The 24,277-nt window shown below is 37.2% G+C and overlaps 1 protein-coding gene across 2 annotated transcripts in view; it reads right to left on the bottom strand.

The window, feature by feature from the left end:
* The window catches only part of zdhhc1 (zinc finger DHHC-type containing 1), an 86,610-nt gene that overhangs the window by 23,555 nt on the left and 38,778 nt on the right, over positions 1–24,277 (bottom strand). For both annotated transcript variants that reach the window (XM_039762951.1, XM_039762952.1), the window contains exons 5-7: positions 12,324–12,448; positions 9,386–9,544; positions 8,054–8,175 (exon numbers count right to left, since the gene is read on the bottom strand). In XM_039762951.1, coding sequence (XP_039618885.1) covers positions 8,054–8,175; positions 9,386–9,544; positions 12,324–12,448 — 406 coding nt within the window. The remainder of the gene's footprint in view (positions 1–8,053; positions 8,176–9,385; positions 9,545–12,323; positions 12,449–24,277) is intronic.

Genomic DNA, 24,277 nt, shown 5'->3' with positions numbered 1-24,277 from the left:
GTTAGACCAGTCAGACTCCTGATGAAGTTGCTGCAGCACTGGCACAAATAGACACTCGGAAAAAGGCAGCACTCTTGAGAGACAGGCAATTCAATTTGAATAAAAAAAAAACCAAAAAAACCTTTTGTTACATTTTACTTTGACCTGTCACTTCTTAACTGGAATTAAAAAACTGTAATATATCCTGAACTTGCAAGGCAACATGAATGAGGTCATCTTAAAAATGTATTAAAATAATAATAATAAAAATAACAACAACATGATGTTTTGTAATAATAAATTTTGACTCTGGGAAAAATATGCTTCAAAGCTCTATTCCAGTTTAACTGTAAAAAGCTCAAAATTAAAAGGACACAAACTGAAAACTTCTTGTTATTAAGTTGTGAAACACCATAATGCCAACAACCTCAAATAACCTTATGGCAAGTTAAATTTAATATTACTTTATCTTCTGTGTGATCTTAATTTGTCTTTTTATATATTATATATTATATATATATATATATAAATATACATATATTTTCTATAATACAAATTTATGAATGCTGAGATTTTTTATCTAAGCAGTCAAGTGCCTCTAACTCTTTTTCTCTTATCTATATATATATATATATATATATATATATATATATATATATATATATATATATATATATATATATATATATATATATATATATATATATATATATATATATATATATATATATATATATATATATATATATATATATATATATACAGTTAGGTCTATAAATATTTGGACAGAGACCAATTTTTTCTAATTTTGGTTCTGTACATTACCACAATGAATTTTAAATGAAACAACTCAGATGCAGTTGAAGTGCAGACTTTCAGCTTTAATTCAGTGGGTTGAACAAAAGATTGCATAAAAATGTGAGGCAACTAAAGTATTTTTTAACACAATCCCTTTATTTCAGGGGCTCAAAAGTAATTGGACAAATTAAATAACTGGAAATAAAATGTTCATTTCTAATACTTGGTTGAAAACCCTTTGCTGGCAATGACAGCCTGAAGTCTTGAACTCATGGACATCACCAGATGCTGGGTTTCCTCCTTTTTAATGCTCTGCCAGGCCTTTACTGCAGCGGCTTTCAGTTGCTGTTTGTTTGTGGGCCTTTCTGTCCAAGTTTAGTCTTCAACAAGTGAAATGCCTGCTCAGTTGGGTTAAGATCAGGTGACTGACTTGGCCATTCAAGAATTTTCCACTTCTTTGCTTTAATAAACTCCTGGGTTGCTTTGGCTGTATGTTTTGGGTCATTGTCCATCGGTATCATAAAAAGCTGCCCAATCAATTTGACTGCATTTAGATGGATTTGAGCAGACAGTATGTCTCTGAACACCTCAGAATTCATTCAGCTGCTTCTGTCCTGTGTCACATCATCAATAAACACTAGTGTCCCAGTGCCACTGGCAGCCATGCACGCCAAGCCATCACACTGCCTCCACCGTGTTTTACAGATGATGTGGTATGCTTTGGATAATGAGCTGTTCCACGCCTTCTCCATACTTTTTCTTGCCATCATTCTGGTAGAGGTTGATCTTGGTTTCATCTGTCCAAAGAATGTTTTTCCAGAACTGTGCTGGCTTTTTTAGATGTTCTTTAGCAAAGTCCAATCTAGCCTTTCTATTCTTGAGGCTTATGAGTGGCTTGCACCTTGCAGTGCACCCTCTGTATTTACTTTCATGCAGTCTTCTCTTTATGGTAGACTTGGATATTGATACACCTACCCCCTGGAGAGTGTTGTTCACTTGGGAAGAGGTTTCTCTTCACCATGGAAATGATTCTGCGATCATCCACCACTGTCGTCTTCCGTGGACGTCCAGGTCTTTATGCGTTGCTGAGTTCACCAGTGCTTGCTTTCTTTCTCAGGACGTACCAAACTGTAGATCTTGCCACTCGTAATATTGTAGCAATTTCTCGGATGGGTTTTTTCTGTTTTCGCAGCTTAAGGATGGCTTTTTTCACCTGCATGGAGAGCTCCTTTGACTGCATGTTGTCTGTTCACAGCAAAATCTTCCACATGCAAGCACCACACCTCAAATCAACTCCAGGCCTTTTATCTGCTTAATTGATAATGACATAACAACGGACTTGCCCACACCTGCCCATGAAATAGCCTTTGAGTCAATTGTCCAATTACTTTTGAGCCCCTGAAATGAAGGGATTGTGTTAAAAAATGCTTTAGTTGCCTCACATTTTATGCAATCTTTTGTTCAACCCACTGAATTAAAGCTGAAAGTCTGCACTTCAACTGCATCTGAGGTGTTTCATTTAAAATTCATTGTGGTAATGTACAGAACCAAAATTAGAAAAAAGTTTTCTCTGTCCAAATATATATGGACCTAACTGTACATACATATATACATATTTTATATATACATATTTTTATATATATATATATATATATATATATATATATATATATATATATATATATATATATATATATATATATTTTACTAGGGTGTTGTACCGTGTTAGCCATTATGAATGTAGATAAAAGCCAAGCAAAAATGACACATTTTATTTGCTAACTAAAAAGATTACAATGTGCAAGCTTTCAAGGCAACTCAAGGCCCTTCTTCGGGCTAGATGTAATTGTTAAAGTAATGTAAAGCTTGCACATTATAATCTTTTTAGTTATCCAATAAAATGTGTCACTTTGCTTGAATTCTCATTATATGAATACCAAAGAATTTTTAATTGCAAAAATTAGAGAGAAGTGGTGCATTTTCTGAAAGAGGCTTAGGGGTGCTGATAATTTTGGCCATGACATACAGTACAGCTAGTAACAGTAGTAAAAAGCTAGATTTTACTGAAATCATTATTTCTCAATATGACACTCTTTGCATGTTGTAGAAATCTATAAACATTTCCCAGCCTCAAATATAAGTTAAGGCATTTCTTGCATTATTTCCTTAACACTAGAATTACCAGAGCCTACGAAAAAGATCGTAGATCCGTCCCACCTGAAATCGCTTCTTAAAACCGTTCACAGCTCTCCACCAGCGTCTTTTCTCATTTAAATGTGCTGATAAACTCGAGCTGCAAGCAGCCGGCTATTCCATCCCCCCACCGACTTAGAATGTGCACAAACTTCTCCCAGCTCGTGCCTTGTTTGATTTTCTGGGAGTGAAGTGGAGTTTTAGAGTGGAAATAATACAAACCGGATTCCAAAAAAGTTGGAACACTAAACAAATTGTGAATAAAAACTGAATGCAATGATGTGGAGATGGCAAATGTCAATATTTTATTTGTAATAGAACGTAGATGACAGATCAAACGTTTAATCCGAGTAAATGTATCATTTTAAAGGAAAAATATGTTGATTCAAAATTTCACGGTGTCAACAAATCCCAAAAAAGTTGGGACAAGTAGCAATAAGAGGCTGGAAAAAGTAAATTTGAGCATAATGAAGAGCTGGAAGACCAATAAACACTAATTAGGTCAATTGGCAACATGATTGGGTATAAAAAGAGCTTCTCAGAGTGGCAGTGTCTCTCAGAAGCCAAGATGGGTAGAGGATCACCAATTCCCACAATGTTGCGCAGAAAGATAGTGGAGCAATATCAGAAAGGTGTTACCCAGCGAAAATTGCAAAGACTTTGCATCTATCATCATCAACTGTGCATAACATCATCCGAAGATTCAGAGAATCTGGAACAATCTCTGTGCGTAAGGGTCAAGGCCGTAAAACCATACTGGATGCCCGTGATCTCCGGGCCCTTAAACGACACTGCACCACAAACAGGAATGCTACTGTAAAGGAAATCACAGAATGGGCTCAGGAATACTTCCAGAAACCATTGTCAGTAAACACAATCCACCGTGCCATCCGCCGTTGCCAGCTGAAACTCTACAGTGCAAAGAAGAAGCCATTTCTAAGCAAGATCCACAAGCTCAGTCGTTGTAACTGGGCCAGGGATCATTTAAAATGGAGTGTGGCAAAATGGAAGACTGTTCTGTGGTCAGACGAGTCATGATTCAAAGTTCTTTTGGAAATCTGGGGCGCCATGTCATCCGGACCAAAGAGGACAAGGACAACCCAAGTTGTTATCAACGCTCAGTTCAGAAGCCTGCATCTCTGATGGTATGGGGTTGCATGAGTGCGTGTGGCATGGGCAGCTTGCATGTCTGGAAAGGCACCATCAATGAAGAAAAATATATTCAGGTTCTAGAACAACATATGCTCCCATCCAGACGTCATCTCTTTCAGGGAAGACCCTGCATTTTTCAACAAGATAATGCCAGACCACATTCTGCATCAATCACAACATCATGGCTGCGTAGGAGAAGGATCCGGGTACTGAAATGGCCAGTCTGCAGTCCAGATCTTTCACCTATAGAGAACATTTGGCGCATCATAAAGAGGAAGGTGCGACAAAAAAGGGCCCAAGACGATTGAACAGTTAGAGGCCTGTATTAGACAAGAATGGGAGAGCATTCCTATTTCTAAACTTGAGAAACTGGTCTCCTCAGTCCCCAGACGTCTGTTGAGTGTTGTAAGAAGAAAGGGAGATGCCACACAATGGTGAAAATGGCCTTGTCCCAACTTTTTTGGGATTTGTTGACACCATGAAATTCTGAATCAACATATTTTTCCCTTAAAATGATACATTTTCTTAGTTTAAACTTTTGTTCCATGATTTATGTTCTATTCTGAATAAAATATTAGAAGTTGGCACTTCTAAATGGCGCGGTGGTGTAAATATATCAGCTGGTGACTGGTAATCAAAAGGTCATGAGTTTGATCCCTCACGACTCCGTTTTGAGAAGTAAACTGTTCTTACTCTTACCATTTTAAAATAAAAACATACATTTGATTTCAGTCTGTAGCAGCCGGTGTAATTTATGATACTTGTAAAGGTTAGCTTTGTTTTTTTTTTTCAGTTTTCATTCTCTCAGTCGCGTTCAGGATCCTTTCCTATGCCCCCCCCCCCATCTAACACTGCTGTTTTCGCATAAAGACGCGCTATAGCTCTCTTACCAATGCTAGCGAAATGAAGTGTCTGCATGCACCTTTTGTGTATTTTTTGAGCATGTCCGTGCCAAATATATAACATTCGAGCTATAGCGTGTCTTTATGTGATCCAAATAAATAACATTTGAGCTATAGCACGTCTCCAAATAAATAACATTCGAGCTATAGAGCGCCTTTATGTGAAAAATTGGATCACATAAAGACGCACTATAGCTCGAATGTTATTTATTTGGAGATGCGCTATACCTCGAATGTTATTTATTTGGATCACATAAAGATGCGCTATATTGGCACGGACATTCTCAAAACATACACGTGTAATGCCACAAAAAGTGCATGCAGACACTTCATTTCGCTAGCATTGGTAAGAGAATGTATCGTGATACACTGCAGAGCTATAGCTCGTCTTTATGTGAAAACAGCAGTGTCAGATGGGGACGGGGTCATAGGGAAGGATCCTGAACACGACTGAGAGAATGAAAAGTGAAAAAAAAAACAAAGCTAACATTTACAAGTATCATAAATTACACCGGCTGTTACAGACTGAAATCAAATGTATGTTTTTATTCTAAAATAGTAAGAGTAAGATCAGTTTACTTCACAAAATGGAGTCGTGAGGGATCGAACTCGTGACCTTTTGATTACCAGTCAGCAGCTAATATCTTTACACCACTGCGCCAGTTGTAGTGAATATATGTCAGTATGGCCTGATAAGGTGTCTTTTTTTTCTGCAGTTACACTTTAGAATAAAAGTGCATTTGTTCTGTTATATTTGTACCTTTTGTGAAAGTGTTTCTTCGATATTTGGACTTCAGGCTTCATACATTATATAGTTTTTGCCTACATTTTGTCATTTACTACTAGAATATGAAAAACGTTTCTGTTTTAAAAATGTGTTTACACAGATTACTGTAGAAACAGAACACACATGAAATGCGTGTGTTCCAAACAACGATCTATTATTTCCACTCTAAAACTCCACTTCACTACCAGAAAATCAATGAAGGCACGAGCTAGGAGAAGTTTGTGCACGTTCTGCTTGCAGCTCGAGTTTATCAGCACATTTAAATGAGAAAAGACGCTGGTGGAGAGCTGTGAACGGTTTTAAGAAGCGATTTCAGGTGGGACGGATCTACGAGTTTTTTCATAGGCTCTGGTAATTCTAGTGTTAAACTGAATTTTTCCTGTTAAAAACACCACAGTCATCCATCCATTTTCTTAACCCACTCAGTTCAATAAAGGATGGCAGGGCGCCCGTTACTCAATACTACAACAACATGTAAACATGTAAATAAAATGGCTCAGTAAGTGGTCCCATGTTACTGCTGAGATCATTTATTTTAAGGCACATATTAAGAATTAAGGCAAGGCAAGAATTAAGTATTTAATAGCTATTCCAAAACTTGCAATTTGGGAGTATGTTTTGGCCATGCATGATATTAACATCATTTTGGACCTTTGGATCTTTAAATGCCTTTCTGAAAGCCTTGGTGTCACAATCCCTCCTAACCCATTAGCAGCTGTGTTTGGTGTTCTTCCACATGGACATAAAGTGGAGATGGACAAACAAACTGTGATGGCCTTTACTACACTATTGGCATATAGACTTATCTTGCTCAACTGGAAGCCCACCTCTTTTAAGTCAGTGGGTAACTGATGTCTTATACTATTTAAAATTGGAAAAAAATCTAATTGTCACTTAGAGAATCTGTTCAAAGCTTTTTTAAAACCTGGCAGGATCTCATCAATAACATTTTAGAATACGCATTTAAATTGAGGAAGTGGATTCTCTTCCCTTAATTATTTTTATTTATTTATTAATGTATTTATTTACTTATTTTTTCCTACTATTAAAGTTTTATTCTGTTGGCCAGCTGTCTTTTTCATGGATGGGGTTAATTTGATTTGAACTTAGTTTTGTAAAATTTGACTTGCTTGAATGGAATGTTATTTGCTTTTAATAAATTCAATAAAATGTTTTAGAAGCAAAAAAAAAAAAAAAAAAATTACAGAACCTGAGAGAGCAGCAGTCAGTCAGAGTTACAGAGCTAGGGTGGTAGAAGATTCAGTGTTTATAGGACAAAATAAAAGTTATATTAATTAGAATATATTAGTGTTGTTAACAAAAATAAAGTCAGTTTAAATATCAGGTATAAAATACCTGGTCTAGACACTTAACCACTAATGTGCTTGCCAAACTTTGTTGCACTACAAAATTCTAATCTCTACTATTATCTACCATTTCATGTCAGTTCAGACATGTACACAGGCAACTAAGTCTCATCCCTCCATATTTATGTAAAGCAGAAAGGCCTAAAGGGAGCAGGTGGAAAGGGTGCTTAAGGATCAAATGTACAACTTCAAATGAGGTTTGAAAGCTGCAGTTTGCTTCACCAGAACCTCTAGTCTACAGCCATCTGAAACAGTAAAATGCAGAAATGAAGTCTGACGTTTATCTTCAAATTGTGATGTGGCATTAGAAATACCATCAAACACAACAGCAGAAAACAAGGAGTTCATGGGCATTCAAAAAGCTTTCATAATCACGCTGTAGTACTAGGGTGTTGTACCGTGTTAGCCATTATGAATGTAGAGAAAAGCCAAGCAAAATGACACCTTTTATTGGCTAACTAAAAAGATTACAATATGCAAGCTTTTGAGGCAACTCAGGCCCCGAAAGCTTGCATATTGTAATCTTTTTAGTTAGCCAATAAAAGGTGTCATTTTGCTTGGCTTTTCTCTATAATTATGCTGTTAAGTCAGTTTACCGTAGCTGGGTACACATGGATAACATCAATTATTGGATTTTGTTGAGGAAAGTAAAATGATAATAAAAAATATTATGCCCCGTGATAAACCGGAGCCCCACTCAGAGTCAGCTATGGCTGTGTGCCTTAACCTTCCCTGAAAGGCTCCAGCCCCTCTTAACCCTGAACTGGAAAAACTGGGTTTGATGGATGGAAAACAGTGATTAGAATACTTTGTTTATTTCAGTATACAGATAAAATGTGTTCAGGTCTTAGAACATTATATTTTGATGAACTTACCTTCATTGGCTTGAGTTTTGAAGGTACAGAATCATTGCCTTCATAGTCATTTTCGGTGGTTTTCTCCTCCTGGCGATGTCTCTGCCTCATAATATACTCATATGTGCTTAGTCTATTCCACACTACAAAAAGACAGATTTATTATTACTGGAGGAGGAACATGTCATTACGCTTAACACAGATTTCAGTAAATAAGAAGTATCAATCTGAACCAACAGAAAGGACTGCATTCAGATTTAGGCAGGTAGAACAGGAGGTTTGGCTTTTCCACCAACATGTCTCAGGAACTAATAATGTAATATAAGCCTTCTTCATATTTTAGAAAGAATAAGTGAGTAATGTATTTCTTCTCCACTTTCTTAGCACAAGATATTATTCAATAAAAAAAGCAATAAAATATTAACAACTATTCATCTTTAGATCATATTTAAATGTAATGTAACCAATTATCGCAGTCTGCTGTCTATTCTTTTTACTAACTTAACAAATTATAGGATGGTAAATCTTGTAAATTTGTGTAAAAATTAACTGAAATGATAAAACTACTGGTTTGAATTTAATCATGTAGAGTCCAAAAGCCAGACCACAAGTATGTAAAGTGATTTAGTAATAAAAAAACTGGGATAAGGCCGCACTAAAAATAACTTTAAAAATGCCTCACTTTTTCTCCATTTTCATGAATTTTATTCAGCAAGCTACTGAAAATTCTCATATTTATACAGAGTAAGATCACAGTAATGAAAACCACAAATTAATGTTATTTAGTAATTATTTCAAAATTGTTCTTGAAACACTGCAATGCTTCTCTTAACCGATTACATGTGAATCCACACAAAGTATCTGTTCCATCCTAAATAAATAATGCAGAATCTGGTTAAAACACAGCGCACTTCTCACTACACTATTGGCACGCAGACTTATTTTGCTAAACTGGAAGAATCCTAACTCTCCTCTTTTAAGTCGATGTTTTATACTATTTGAAATTGGAAAAAATCAAATATTCAGTTAAAGGATCTGTACAGAATTTTTTCAAAACCTGGCAGGATCTAATCAGTAATATTTTAGAATAAGCTCTTAAAGCACAGAGGAAGCAATTATCTCCACATTTCTTTTTCTTCTCCATTTATCTCTATTGCCCTATTAAACTCGTTAATTTAGTCGTTAAGTTTTACGCCATTGGCCATGCTCTCTGTCTCAAGGGTGGGGGGGTGACTTGTTTATCAAACTTATTTTTTTGTTAAAATTGATCTATTTGTATGGAATGATTACAATAAAATTAAAAAAAAAAAAAACACAGTGCACTTCTATGGGACAAAAGGACAACATACTTACTGAGATAGATGTGAAAGCAGAGCAGGTGTGCCAGGAGGAAGATGGAGAGAAGCCCTAGGAACGTAGTAATGCCAGCCAGAGACAAAATGGCCGGCGCTGTTGTCAACACAGGAGAAATCGGCAGGAAAACATACCAGATATCTGTTTCATTGCTGTTTCCTGATTTAAAAATATATATCACAGTCAGGGGAAGTTTTCAGAATGAAGATCGAATAAAAATAACATGGAAAAAAACAACTAATAACAGACAGATGGTTAATAACATTCCTTTTCGCTTCCTGTTGCAGACCTCATGGACTTCCTTCCAGTTGAATGGTCCCAGTTTTATCTACACTATTAACATCACTTCTTTTTGGTAATCATGTTAATTGCACAGTAAAGTGGTGGTTTGTTGTGACCCATGAAAAAAGTGCAAGGAACAACAAAAACAGGTTGAACAATTCTGTGCAATGCAGAAACTGTCGCGCAGTTAAAGGAACACAGAAGCTTTCTGCTTTCAAAAATCAGCAAATCATAAGCAGCCTCTGTGCTGACCAACTTCATGGTGTCCGCTGTCACCTGCTCAGTGTGACCCTAAGGCTGCATTGTTCCTGTTCCAAAGGAGGCTGGCACCTCTTCACCTAATGACTGCAGACCAGTGGCATTTACATCTCACATCATGGCTCTGAACAATACAAGTCCTCTGCCCTTCCACGTAGTTTGGTATCTTGTGCCAATGTAACCAGTTTATTGGTTTTTTCTTGTCCAGATTGTTTACATAAATTAAAACAAGCGGCAGCCGCAGCACTGATCCCTGAGGGACACCACGTTTAACTTAACCTAACTCTGAAAAAGTTCCCCTCACCATAAACTTTTGCTTTCTGCGTTTGCACCAACTTCAAAGCCACTTACAGATTGTGCCCTGAATCCCCAAGTCATACTGGTCTACCATAGCCAGCTGTTCACGCTTATGGGACAAAATGTAAATGACCACAAGTGATGAGCTGCGGTGGGCTGGCGCCCTGCCCGGGGTTTGGTTCCTGCCTTGTGTTGGCTGGGATTGGCTCCAGCAGATCCCTGTGACCCTGTGATAGGATATAGCAGGATGGACAATGACTGACTGACTAGTGATGAGTGTACATGCAGATACTGAACTGAATATCTGCATCCAAAAAATGGACTGACAGAAAGAGAAATAATTAGCCAAACAACACATTATAGACACTGCTAAAAGAACATTCTGGCCTGCTAAAAATGTCCATTAATTAAAAAAATGGACACAGAGCTTTAGATTTAAACTGAACACCATATAGTACTAATAAGATAGCTGACTTATTATTTCTGTCAATCCAAGAGTATCTAAACGTTGTGATAGTCCTACAGGGTAACTGAACATTCACAGCTAAACCAGGGCCACAGGGAGTCTGCCCTCTCTGAGAGAATAAATGATTGTATTTGGGAATAAAAAATGAATAATCAGCACACAACATCTTTTTAATTGCATTAGCACAATAGTCGCACTGTGTATATTGCATCTGCTAGATTATATTGCAGATATGTTAGGAACAAAAAATGTAAAAGTAAGCAGAGCTACTGAAGCACAGGCCATCAATCTGGTAATCTTTTCCTTTGTTTATTCTATTATATTTTCATCACCTGTGTGCAAACAATATTTCTACATTTATTCCATAAAAGCTAAAAAAAAAAAAAAAAAGTTCAAAAAAGCACAAAACCAGAGAAATGTTGCAATGAATGTGGAAGTCATCAAGAAGATAGCAGCATATGGTAATGCACAAAGGAATTAATCAAGGAGAATGGGAGTGTTAGCATGATTTTATTATAGTTTCTCCCCCGATTCCCTAGAATTAGCTCACACTATAGGGTTTTTTTTTCAAGCAAGGTGCTGAAATTAAAAATCAGCACTGTATATTTTTGTTCAATTTACTGTGACAAGTTTAATGAAACATTAACCCAAGACTCGAAATGAACTACAATCTGCTGTGCCAAAGTAAACTGCAGAAACAAGAAACACTTGTTGCTAATATGGGGAAATATAAATAAAAAGCCAACGTATTATTTTAAATATTTTTTTTTAAACAAGTCTATGTTTAGTGTGGATTTACTTATATTTTTTTTCTCACATCTACTAATTTGTTGGCAACAGCCCTTGGTCAGTAATGCTTCCTTTTATTGTAGCACTATCTAAGGAAAACAGATTTCTTTTTCATTAAGCCCTTTCATCAGAAGTGCAGCTAAAGACAAAACCTTGTACTCATCTTTTATAAAATGTGGCAAACTGACCTCAAAATACAGATTTCATTTTTTTTTCCAGACAAGACTTTCATGTATACAACAGAAAAGCACTTCACAGTTAAAAGGGCTAGCTTTATACCCTCAATTTCTCTCACTGGAGGGAAAAAATAAAGGCGTCACAAAAATAAAGATTTTTTTAAATAAATCTAGTTTATGCAAGAACTCAAAGACATGTTCAAATGTCCAGATATATTGTTTTTCGTAATGGTCTGGTGGTAGTTAAGAACGGGGCAGGAAAGTGAGCACAAGAAGGTGACTGTTGTATTTTGGTGCAGACCATCATTTTGTTTCAGTTGAAGAAAATAAACAGCAGTGATGCTTAGACTTGACTTTGGTGAAAGAAGGAAGTCCCCAAAGTGATCAATGGATCAAAAAGCATCAGCATCCGGGCCTTGAAAGATCAAAAGAAACTTGGCTCTGTATCACAAATAGTTGCTAATTAGGAAATGGCTTATCTTTCTAAATATAGAGACAATAAATGCAGCTGATGTGGAACAATGTGCTTTTGTTATTTACGTCCATCTGCGTTCCTTCCATTCGAGACATTTAGTATAATATCGTACAAAATTTCAAGCTGTCCACTTAGCAATGTGAGAACTGTGCCAAAATGATTATCACACAATGATCGTAAATTTGTGTGTCATACCTTGAAAGTGCTTATCAGAACGGAGTATGGCAGGATCTATAAAAAACTGTATAAACACATAAAAAGAGATGATGACGACCACAAGAATTCCCAGCAGAGCTGAAATCACACTGTTCAGGAAGAACCTGAAAAAATACAAAGGGAGGAATGGATTACAATGATGTAATAATACTCCAGAAATCTGATACAGGTTTTGATGAAAGGTAATGAATTACCATTTTATAAAATACAATTCCTCTTGAAATCTTAGCAAGCTATAACAGAATTACAAATCCAGAACATCTGATATTGACAAGCCAATACTATGCATTGTTTGTTGTTGATATTGCAATACTGTCACTAGTCCGTGAGAAACGTGGAAGTTAGAAATTCAATGAGCTTCTCGAGTTTATACATAGCAAGCCTATCCTCATCAAATTAAATAGTGAAATCCTTAGGTTAAAAATAAATTAGTCTTTATGAAGAGAAAGTCACAAGAAGTCAAGCAAAATAACACCTTTTATTGGCTAAATAAAAAGATTACAATGTAATCTTTTGAGGCAACTCAAGTTCCTTCTTCAGGCGAGATGTAATGTAATGGAGAGAAAGTCCAAATTTTAGAACTCACATTCTCAAACCTAACATGTTTGCCATACAGTTAGCTCCATAAATATTTGGGCAGAGACAATTTTTTTCTAATTTTGGTTCTGTACATTACCACAATGAATTTTAAATGAAACAACTCAGATGCAGTTGAAGTGCAGACTTTCAGCTTTAATTCAGTGGGTTGAACAAAAAGATTGCATAAAAATGTGAGGCAACTAAAGCGTTTTTTTAACACAGTCCCTTTATTTCAGGGGCTCAAAAGTAATCGGACAAATTAAATAACTGTGCTGGCTTTTTTAGATGTTCTTTAGCAAAGTCCAATCTAGCCTTTCTATTCTTGAGGCTTATGAGTGGCCTGCACCTTGCAGTGCACCCTCTGTATTTACTTTCATGCAGTCTTCTCTTTATGGTAGACTTGGATATCGATACACCTACCCCCTGGAGAGTGTTGTTCACTTGGTTGGCTGTTGTGAAGGGGTTTCTCTTCACCATGGAAATGATTCTGCTATCATCCACCACTGTTGTTGTCCGTGGACGTCCAGGTCTTTTTGCGTTGAGTTCACCAGTGCTTGCTTTCTTTCTCAGGATGTACCAAACTATAGATTTTGCCACTCGTAATATTGGATGGGTTTTTTCTGTTTTCGCAGCTTAAGGATGGCTTCTTTCACCTGCATGGAGAGCTCCTTTGACCGCATGTTGTCTGTTCACAGCAAAATCTTCCACATGTGAGCACCACACCTCAAATCAACTCCAGGCCTTTTATCTGCTTAATTGATAATGACATAACGACGGACTTGCCCACACCTGCCCATGAAATAGCCTTTGAGTCAATTGTCCAATTACTTCTGAGCCCCTGAAATGAAGGGATTGTGTTAAAAAAATGCTTTAGTTGCCTCATATTTTTATGCAATCTTTTTGTTCAACCCACTGAATTCAGGCTGAAAGTCTGCACTTCAACTGCATCTGAGTTGTTTCGTTTAAAATTCATTGTGGTAATGTACAGAACCAAAATTAGAAAAAAGTTGTCTCTGTCCAAATATTTATGGACCTAACTGTATCTTTCATAACTGCACAGTCTGTTGAAGTACCATCAGAAATGTTTGGCTATTTTTAAAACTCTAGTTTATGCTTGGTTTATTCCATACCTTTGCTACATTAATGTATCAGTTACAAAGTGATTTAACTCTTACAGTGTCATAATGAGCTGTCATCCTTATGGGATGTTAAACCTTTTTTTATTTTTCTTTAATGTTTAATTATTTTTGGGAAAGTTTGGAAAACTCAGAAAGTTTCATCCTGAACAGATGATTATTTAGGGCAAATTTACTGGCTTCAACCACAAAAACAGGTCAAATTTGACCCAAAGACAATGTAAGGGTTAATTAGTATTACATTTATATATTGATGAATCAAATGCTAGTCTAATCCTATATGAATCTTGGCTCACCTCAAAATATGATCATAGTGAACCAAAGTTCCTAAATTAAGGTAGCTACTTCCTTGCATACTGTGTAAAATTATGAAAACACCACCACACTATATACTTGTAATTAAATGTCAGATAAGATTCAAAGGTTGCTAGATTTAATAACTGGGCTGTTGGAGTACACATGGGACTAGAGCATATTTTTAAATAGATAAAGGGCAAGTATAAACATGCAATACTGTGTACATAAGAGGGAGAGTAGAACTTGGCACCTTGATAAAGTGTTGCATATATGGAGTACAGTGACTCTGCAGTTAGCCCGGCTGCCTTACACCTCCTGGCCCGCTTACAAGTGTCAGAGTTTGCACATTCTCCCTGTGTTAGTGCGGGATTTCCTCCCACACCCAACACGAGCGTGTCAGGCTGACTGGAGACTCTGCATGAGAGAGTGAGCCATGTGATGAACGACGGCTCTCTTCACAGTTAGTCTCTTGCCTTGCACCCAGTGCTGATGGGCTAGCACCAGTTAGATTAAGAAGGGTCTCTAAAAAAAAAACAAAAACAAACTAGGACGTTAAATATCAAACTCTGATGCTGATTTTCCAAATACAAGTTACTGTTCATACTACTGAACCTAAAGTCACATTTACATTGATTTATCTATCCGGCTTATCTCTCTGTCATTTTTGGAATGGAGTTATAGAAAGTAAATTCACAACATTATTCTTTCAGGAGTAATAACAAATATTTATATCACAAAGAAATTCAGAATGACAGAGAGAACTAGAGTAAATTGTCTTGTTTTAAAACTTGTACATCTTTGCTGTGTTGCCTGTTGCAAGATAGCAAGAAATGCAATTACACGAAAACTTAATATTTTTTGAATTACCAAAAAGTTGTTTTATTGGTATCTGGCCATGTACTTAACAGCTTAACATTTCTATTAAAAAGTAATGCAAAACTGTATAAATAATAACACATAAATACAAGATTTTCTGATCATTTGAATTTTTAAGTAAATATTGCGGACCCTCTAAGAGGTTGAGAGATTGAATTTCTTGATTGCTCCCGTGTCTTCTGGGTCCAGTCTAACAGCACACCACTCTCCAGGCCTTTAAGAGCTGAAAACCTGCACTTTGCAGCAAAGCGGTGCTCATGTGAACTGAAGCACAGACTCCCTCCTGGGGCTCTCGGTAGGAGTAGTACAGTAAACTCATCATTCACTTGTTTCCTTGGGGAAAAGAACTTTGAATTTTTTGAAGAAGTTTTTGTCTTAACTGCGTGTTACAATTATTTGTTCAATTTATTAAATGTACAAATGTTCATAAATGGATAGCTAATCACTTTATGGGTAATGTAATCTGAGCAAACTGATTCAGTAATTTAGGATAATTCTGCATTTAAAGTGTATGTTGCACAGCCCTTCTTGGGTATGTTATTAAAAAGTAAATTGTATCTGCTATACAAATAAATGTTTACTGCAGATAATAACTGATCAGACGTTGAACTATATAATGAAAATCTACAGAGAAAAAAGCTTTTAACCTCATTTATGAGATTATGAAGTTTCTGGGCCATTATATGTATGGTGCATTGCTGCACCTAATTAAAATTTTGAATGTTTATTTTTGAAGCCCTGACATCACTGTCATTTTAGAATTAATGCTTTTTTTTCATTTTTCATTTATGCTTCAGCCATGGAGAGCATCCAAGATAAATAAAATCAGGAATGGTCAACATGAGAGCCGTTGTTTGTAGCCAGTCTCTTGGCACACATCAGACGGCTGATCATCTGCTAGTTCCTTCAAGACAGCTGGCAGGCCACTGTGGTGTTTTGTTTTGTTTCAGTGCAGTGAACTTAGAAACAACTGTGTTTCCAAAACAACACTTTTTTTCTGGGAAAAACAGAACAACCACTATAGAAAACTCTTCAGTACAGTTAAAAATAACACATGACATAACCCATTGTATTCTGTTAGCATTGCATTTTCAATGACAATATACCTCATATAATACTGACTGGAAAATAACTAGCAGTAATGCTTTTATTCCACATCCCTACTGTGGACAACTGGAGCAGCAGCAGATCGACATGGCTCAGGTAGGCGTGTTACACAATCTTCAGCCTAAGCACAATACTTCACAGTTCCTCATTATTGATTTTTTTACCCTTAACCTATTTGTCCACATTCTACGAATATCGGATCACAAATACATTTCAAATGCTTTATGATGGAGCCTGCTGTTATAGAGCTATATAAAAGAATAATGACTGATTGCCCGTACGCCCTTTATACCAGTTAGTAGAGCTACATTTTAAATGTGGCCCTGCACTTTATTTTAGACAACATTTAGTAATGTCTTGCTAAGAGTATTATTGGCAAAGGTTTATAATTTCAGACTGCTTGTCTGATGTCATTAATGGATACTGTACTGATTTTCATTTTTGCCAGACAATAAACAAGGACTTGATGTTCTCTGATTTCTGTCTGTCTGACCCCGAATAGCTCAGACCTGAGGATGTTCATCCATCTTTTAACTGCTTGTTTAAGTTAATGTTTAGACAAGAACCACTGACTATCCTGTAGAATTGTGGGCAAGTGAATCATGGGTGAGCCTGGTCACCACAAGACACACTCACACAAACCCACATAACCCCCAATACTCAACTTTAACAGGCAATCCATCCATCCATTATCCAGCCTACTATATCCTAACTACAGGGTTATGGGGGTTTGCTGGAGCCAATCCCAGTTAACACAGGGCACAAGGCAGGAAACAAACCCCGGGCAGGGCGCCAGCCCACCACAGTAACGGGTCAACAGATGTCAATTAATCTACCGTGGGACATGAGTGGAAACCTATGTGGGGAGAGCAGGCAGGCAGGCAGGCAGGCAGGCAGGCAGGCAGGCAGGCAGGCAGGCAGGCAGGCAGGCAGGCAGGCAGGCAGGCAGGCAGGCAGGCAGGCAGGCAGGCAGGCAGGCAGGCCTCGCGCGGAGGTTAGAATTCTAGACTATGCAGTTATGAAGCTCTAATCACTGTGCCATCATGCCACTAATTACTGAAAACCAGCTTAAGTGTGGAAATATTTTTGTGCTGTTTTTGTAAAGTATTACAGTTTCACACTAAAAAGGTGAAGTGTCTAATATACACTTTACACAAAGAACTACGCTTTATTTTAAAAATACATTTTACTTAAAAGTGCCTATCAAGGTACCTAAGGACACTGTACAAAACTGAATAAACAATAAAACCAAGTGTCATAAATACAAAGATATAAATATAAAGTAGAATAATTTAGATGTATATGCAGAAATACCATAAATAAATAAATAAGCACACTATCATACTCATGTACACAGTACAATTTAATAAATTATGACCATTTTGCAAATGACTGACTGCAATCTCAACCAGTAGCTTTAAGAGCAGGATGGGAGCAGCCATCAGGACATAAGCCAAAGTAAAATTCATGGGATAAAAGTAAAAAAATCAGGAATTTTAAACTAATAAAAAAGAGGACACAAAGGAACAATGAAAAGGCAACTGAAAAATATAAGGAACACGTGACACAAGTTGTAGTCTGAGACATGCATTTTAAAATAAAATTTTTTAACGAGAAAAAATATCTGACAATATCTTTTTGGAATACCTTTTATCTAAAGTGAATAAAAACTGTATTAATAAACAAATGTGTTTAATTCTACACTTTAATAAGAATTAGCTAAAATTAGTTAAATGCTCATGAAGGTAGTAAAAATGTGTTATTTGCTCCCTCTGGTGCCCATTACCTAATATTAGATTGTGTTTGAGGACTTGAGAACTTTTGCATGGGAGTTTCTTTCACAGACATGCAGGTTAGTCGGACTGGCAGCGCTAAACTGGCCTGTGTGTGTGTGTGTGTCCAGGGACTGTTCCTGTCTTGTGCCCGGTGCTTGCTGGGATATCTGGATAATAGGCCTTGAAGATGGATGTACTGGAAAATACTGAGTGTTGACACCACACTATAGAAAGTGAAATGTAATTTTTGCGTATAGAGTAACAGTTTATTTTTTGCTACAATATTTTTACTTATTTCTTTTTTTTTTTTTTACTTTAAAGCAATACACCGTATCATTTAGACTACAGTTTTGTTTTCTCTCTACATTCTCAATAACTTCCCTAAAAATAATGTAGTAAATAAAAGAGAGCAGAAGACAAAGTTCTAAGATCTAAGCATTACCCGGGAATCAAAAAAGAAGAGTTTTCTCAAGACAGGCTGCCTGTTGTGGAAAAATAAATTTTAGGGCTATTTTAAAGTAAATGACAAAAGAAAGGACGTGGGTGATAAAGCAAATCATTTCCTGAATGATTTAAACCGTGTAACATCCATCCATTATCCAACCTGCTATATCCTAAGTACAGGATCACGGGGGAGCCAATCCCAGCCAACACAGGGTGCAAGGCAGGAAACAAACCTGGGGTAGGGTGCCAGCCCAGTGCAGGGCGCACACACACACACCAAGCACACACTAGGGACAACTTAGAATTGTCAATGCATCAGGAGTAAAAAAAAATGTTGCATATACAGTATGGTGGTTCTCTGATAGAGAGAAAAGAGAGTACCAGTAAGAAGAGAAATGCTCAGTGTGGGAAGACACAAGCACCTAGGGAACAGTACATTCTGAAAGGTTTTGTGCTCCAGAAGGGCAGTAGAGGGAGCACAACAGAAGAGAGGTGCACTCTGGGTGGAAACATGCAACACTCCCCAAGGACTTTAGTGGCAGGAAATTGAACTGATGCAAGGGGTACCTGATCCCCTTTATAGAGAATGAGTGAGGACAAAGGGAGGGAGGTGTAGGCTGCAAGATACCTTAGTCAAAATGTGGAAACACAAGGCCACTAGCTAGGGACACCCTGACCAAACTGCCTGTTCAAAGGTGATTGTAACAGCAACCTAACACTCATCTAATTGAGGTATCAAATGGCTGTCATTTTATTGGAATGAGCAGCTGACAGGCAGCCCTGGAAATGCAGCCATTTAAGTGCTACTGAAAGCTCAGTTGTGTGAAGATATCACAGACCACCATGGGGAGTTTTATATGATTCTATTCTGGCTGTTCCTTACTCCAGAAGTGGCTGGAAGTGACACCCACTATGGGGCTTACGGCCATCTCAGGGCAGAATGTTCACCAAGTTTAGAATCAGGATGTGCATTGGAACAGCGTGACTAACTGCAAAACGGGGACAGGCCATGGCCATATAATGTAGAGGAGAGAAATGAGGTTCAGGAGACCAACATGGACATGCCACTCCATCTGGCTTAATGCCCATAGAGGTGTGCCCACAGTGGTTGCTTTACTTCAATTTGATTTGCAATTTATAGTCTAGCTATTTTTATTAGGATCTCAAATGTGACTCTTCAATATTTTTGGACTCTCTGCTATTACTTTGACTGCTAGGGTGTAATCTCAAATTATAATACTTAAGTCATGTTTTTTTTCCCATTTTTAATATTTGTGGACATATCAAGATCTTCATTTAAATAGTTATCTATAGATATGATGTAATTAAAAAAACAAACAAAAATTTGAGTTTGCAATTATTTAGTCAACAAATAATGAACACATATCTATCTATGGAAATATCCAAGTCCATTCTTGACGCTAATAGTTGGTAGTTGTTTTCTCTGTCTACCTGTCTCTGACAGTGAGTGTGCTTACACACAGAAAACCACTTTCAAAAATGCCATGTATACCCTTATTCGAGTTAGAGAAAGTGGGTTAACACACAAAGATTTCTCTGCGAGTGACCTGGTTATGTGGCCACGTAAACCCTTACCTCGGCTGCAATTAAAGACTTCGAAGTCTGTACACATCCACTGTACTCTGTTAGCCTACACATGTCTGCTTCGCACACATATCCAGCTGCCACATGTAGAAAAACAGTGGAAGTGTCTACAAAGATGAATTTCCCAAGGCAAATGCCTCATTATTCTTTCTCCTGGTTTAAATAATCTGTGTTAATATTTCAGAAATTGCTGAAGTTATGCTGATGAACTGAATGTACAGTGCTAAGCTCAGCAGCACAATCTCGGGAGACAAATGCTCTATGCTTGTTTATGGACTTGTAAATGTGTTTTTTAAAGAAACCAAGTTTCTGCCTTAACTCACCTTATCTCAGTTGTGTGTGTGTGAATGTAAATTCATTTACTGATTTTGAGAAAGATTTTTTTCCCATTCTTCCATGCAGAATTCTTTCAGGTATGCAATGTTTGAGGATGTCTTGCTTGCACAGCCCAATTCAAATCCTTTCAAAGCCATGATGCAGCAAGACACACCCAAACCATAACATGTCCTATACAGTAGGTATCACACTCTTCAAGCAAAATGCTGCCATTAGCTTTCACCAAACACGTCTTCTAGTAGGATGGCCAAATAACACCTATCTTCGCCTTGTATCCCCAGAGCACTTTGCTGCAGAAGTCCAGATGTTTGCACAGGTGTTCATAGGCAAACTTTAGTTTGTCCCTGATGTTCTCTCTGGACACTAAAGGTTTTCTTCCAGAGCACCTCTCATGTAGATATAAATCGTGCAGCCTCAATTTAATGGTAGACTCGTGCTCTTTGCCATTAACAGTGGTAAGAGCTACCTGTAGGTCCCAACATAAAATTCTGGGGTTCTCAGATTATGAGGCACAATACCCAAAAGCCATCTCAGGACTCCAGACTGTGACTAAAATGGTCACAAATGCAACTAAAAATAGGTGGTGAATGAAATCGTTGAAACTTTAAACTAAATATCTCTCTATTATTAAAAAAAAAATCTTGGAGGGTTTGGAAGGAGATGAGACGTGATCTTCTCAGAGACACTTTAACATCTCGCGAGACAAGGCAGTGAGACAAAAGGACAGTTGCTGTGCAGGCTGTTAAATGTTCAAAGCACTGCGCGACATGCAGATCACGCAGCACGGCAGCAGCAGCAAGCCAGCAGCTGAGCAAAGAGGAGGTTAAAAAAAAAAGGATTTGCTCCCCATTGTATTGCTGTTTAAAAGGGGTTTTGGGAAGAGCAACCGGTTCTCCTTGGGGTGTATTCAGCCTCCATCTTCACAACGTGAGCGTCAGAGACACGAAGTGGCTGGCATGTAGCGTGCCCCGGCACTACAGCTTTATTACTAGCAAATATCAAGAAATAAAAAATGAATGAAATGAAAATAACAATCTCTTTCAATTGTACATCCAGTTAACCAAACCCGGGGATGGGCGAGCGAAGCGAGCAGGAGGCAGAGCCCCCTAGTATTGTAAAAGATGCAAAAGGCCATTTTTTTTTTAATGTGGTTGAGCAGATGTGCCATTAACATATATGTGTGTCAATACAGGTACCCCGGTTCCCCCTTGGATATTTTTTATCATTGGAATATACAGTCAAAAAAGAAAAAAGGTAATGTTTATATGTGATGCGGTAGTGATGTGCTTTTTCTTTTTTTAACTGAGGTTTCCAATGAAACACTGAAGACACAACTGTGCATATGCATAGTAACTTGTAAGACATGTGCATGACAGTGATACTGGTATGATACCTTTATTCCCCATCTACCCCATATCAATATCGGCTTTCCTTCGTGTGCTCAAGGGCAGCGCCGTGTTCTGCTGAGCTGCAGTTTGCTAACTTTTTACCTGTTGTGTGTGTGCTTAGCATTTATTTGAAATGCTTGTCTTGGCTGCATGCATCTCAAAGCAAGCCTATCTGTCTACTGGGGTGACCAGGGGCCTCATGTATAACGCAGTGCTTAAAATTTAAACAAAAACATGGCATAGGATAAAAACAGAAATGTGCGCACAAAAATATTCAGATGCATAGAACTGTGTGTAAAGTTAAATGAAATTCCACTTCATAAATCCCAATGAATATGATTTTTAACGCATATGCATGTGCGTACAACCCCATCCTGACTTCTCCCAGAACTTCACATATTTGAATATGCAAATCAATATAAATAGCCGCATTCATTTAATGTTTTGTTAGAAGATAATGGCAAAAGCATGTGGAGAAAAGAAAAATTTAACTGAATGTGAAATTTAGGCCCTGCTCAAAGTATAAGCAAGGAAAAACACTGTTTAGTGGCTTTAACCTCGTAGTTTACTTCGAGATTAAAGTAGAACGTCTTACGCCGACTGAGCACACAGGCAGTGACTGCCTCACAGAGTACATTACATTGATCACTCAGAAGAACATCCAATGAATTCTGTGCTTCTGTCCCTGACCACCAGCTCACGAACCAAACATTTATGCATTATTTTAATTAAACCAATGGGACACTCATTCATACATCTAGCTTCTTGGAGCCTCGTCACAACTGCCATAAATGTTCTCTGTATTGAACGTACAGCTACTCTTACAATCACTTTTTAGTGAGAAGTCAAGCAAAATGACACCTTATATTGGCTAAATAGAAAGACTGCAATATGCAAGTTTTCAAGGCAACTCAGGCCCCTTCTTCAGGCTAGATGTGTAATCTTGATTACATCTTCCCTGAAGAAGGGGCCTGAGTTGCCTTGAAAACTTGCATATTGCAGTCTTTCTATTTAGCCAATATAAAGGTGTCATTTTGCTTGACTTCTCACTACATTCATAATGGCTAACAAACACCCTAGTACTAAAGAATCACTTTTTAGACATATTGTGGCAAGGTGTCCTGGGAATTTAGTGGATGTTCTTCTGAGTGACTTTCTTTATTCGTTATTTTAGCAGTACTGTCTCTGTTAAATGTACATTTCTCTTCAATGCATTTCATCATAAAAATGATATCAAGTATACATCCTAGAATTCTAACAGTACACAGCGCAAAAAGGATAGCTCTTGGAAATCTAAATTGAAGCCATTCAGAAGCCAGTAATTATCATCTGTAAATACGCACTCTCTTCTATTGAACTGAATTCCTTTATTGTCATTGTATGGTAAAGTGAGATTCAAAACTTATTTTCCTATAAAATGATAAAAAAAATAATAATAAGATAAAAAAATGAAAAATATGCAATATGAAAGCTTAAGTACAATATACATGTACCTATAGTGCAGACAGTGAAAATGGTTCATAAAGTGGCTCAGGTTGTGCAATACTACAGTTGTAATGCAAGTTTACAGTGAGGTAATTGTAATTATAAGTACAAACGGTTCTATTGGAAGCACTTGATGGACTGATTGAATGCATTTATAACTCTTGGGATGAAGCTGTTTCTGATCCTCGTGGTCCATGCAGGAAAAGCTCTGAAGCGTTTGCTGGATGGGAGAAGTTCAAGTAGACTCTGGCATTGGTGAGAGAAATCCATGCAGTTGCTGGTGGCTTTCCAGAGGCAGCATGTGCTATAAATGTCCTCCAGGGCTGAAAGCTGCACCCTGACAATCCTCTGTGCTCTCAACACAACCTGCTGAAGAGCTTTCCATACTCAAGATACAGTGGGTTAAAATACTCTGAGTGGTGCACTGAAAGTAACAATGCTAAAGTAGCTATAATATTTGGAATAGTTTAGTCATTCCATGCACCATTACATAGTTACAGAATGATTACAATCAAGCACCTTAAATTTGTAAACAATATGCAATTCATTTTGGTTTATTTTATAAAACCTTCATCATGGATGTAAATCTAAAAAAGAAGGCCAAACAACACAGAAACAGTAGCACTGCTTTGACACTGGGTGCTGCCTGTTTACAAAACCGAGGAGAAAAGTCGTGAAAATGTGTGTAGCTTTACGCCAAGTTTAGTTTTTATACATCTAAAAGTGAGCATGGAAACGGGAATATGCTACATTTTTGTGTGTGCACACCATTTACATATGAGACCCCAGGGGAAAAACAAATTTAAACTTGACATATGCATTCATATACAACAATTCTTTATTAATTTTTCTAATCAAAAATTTCAATAATTTTAAATAGTTTATATTTAACTGATTAGTAAACT

Source organism: Polypterus senegalus, chromosome 9, assembly GCF_016835505.1.
Source record: "Polypterus senegalus isolate Bchr_013 chromosome 9, ASM1683550v1, whole genome shotgun sequence".
In the NCBI taxonomy this organism is placed as follows: Eukaryota; Metazoa; Chordata; class Cladistia; order Polypteriformes; family Polypteridae; genus Polypterus; species Polypterus senegalus.
Note: the sequence above shows the minus strand (reverse complement) of the source record. Positions and strands in the feature narration are given on the sequence as shown.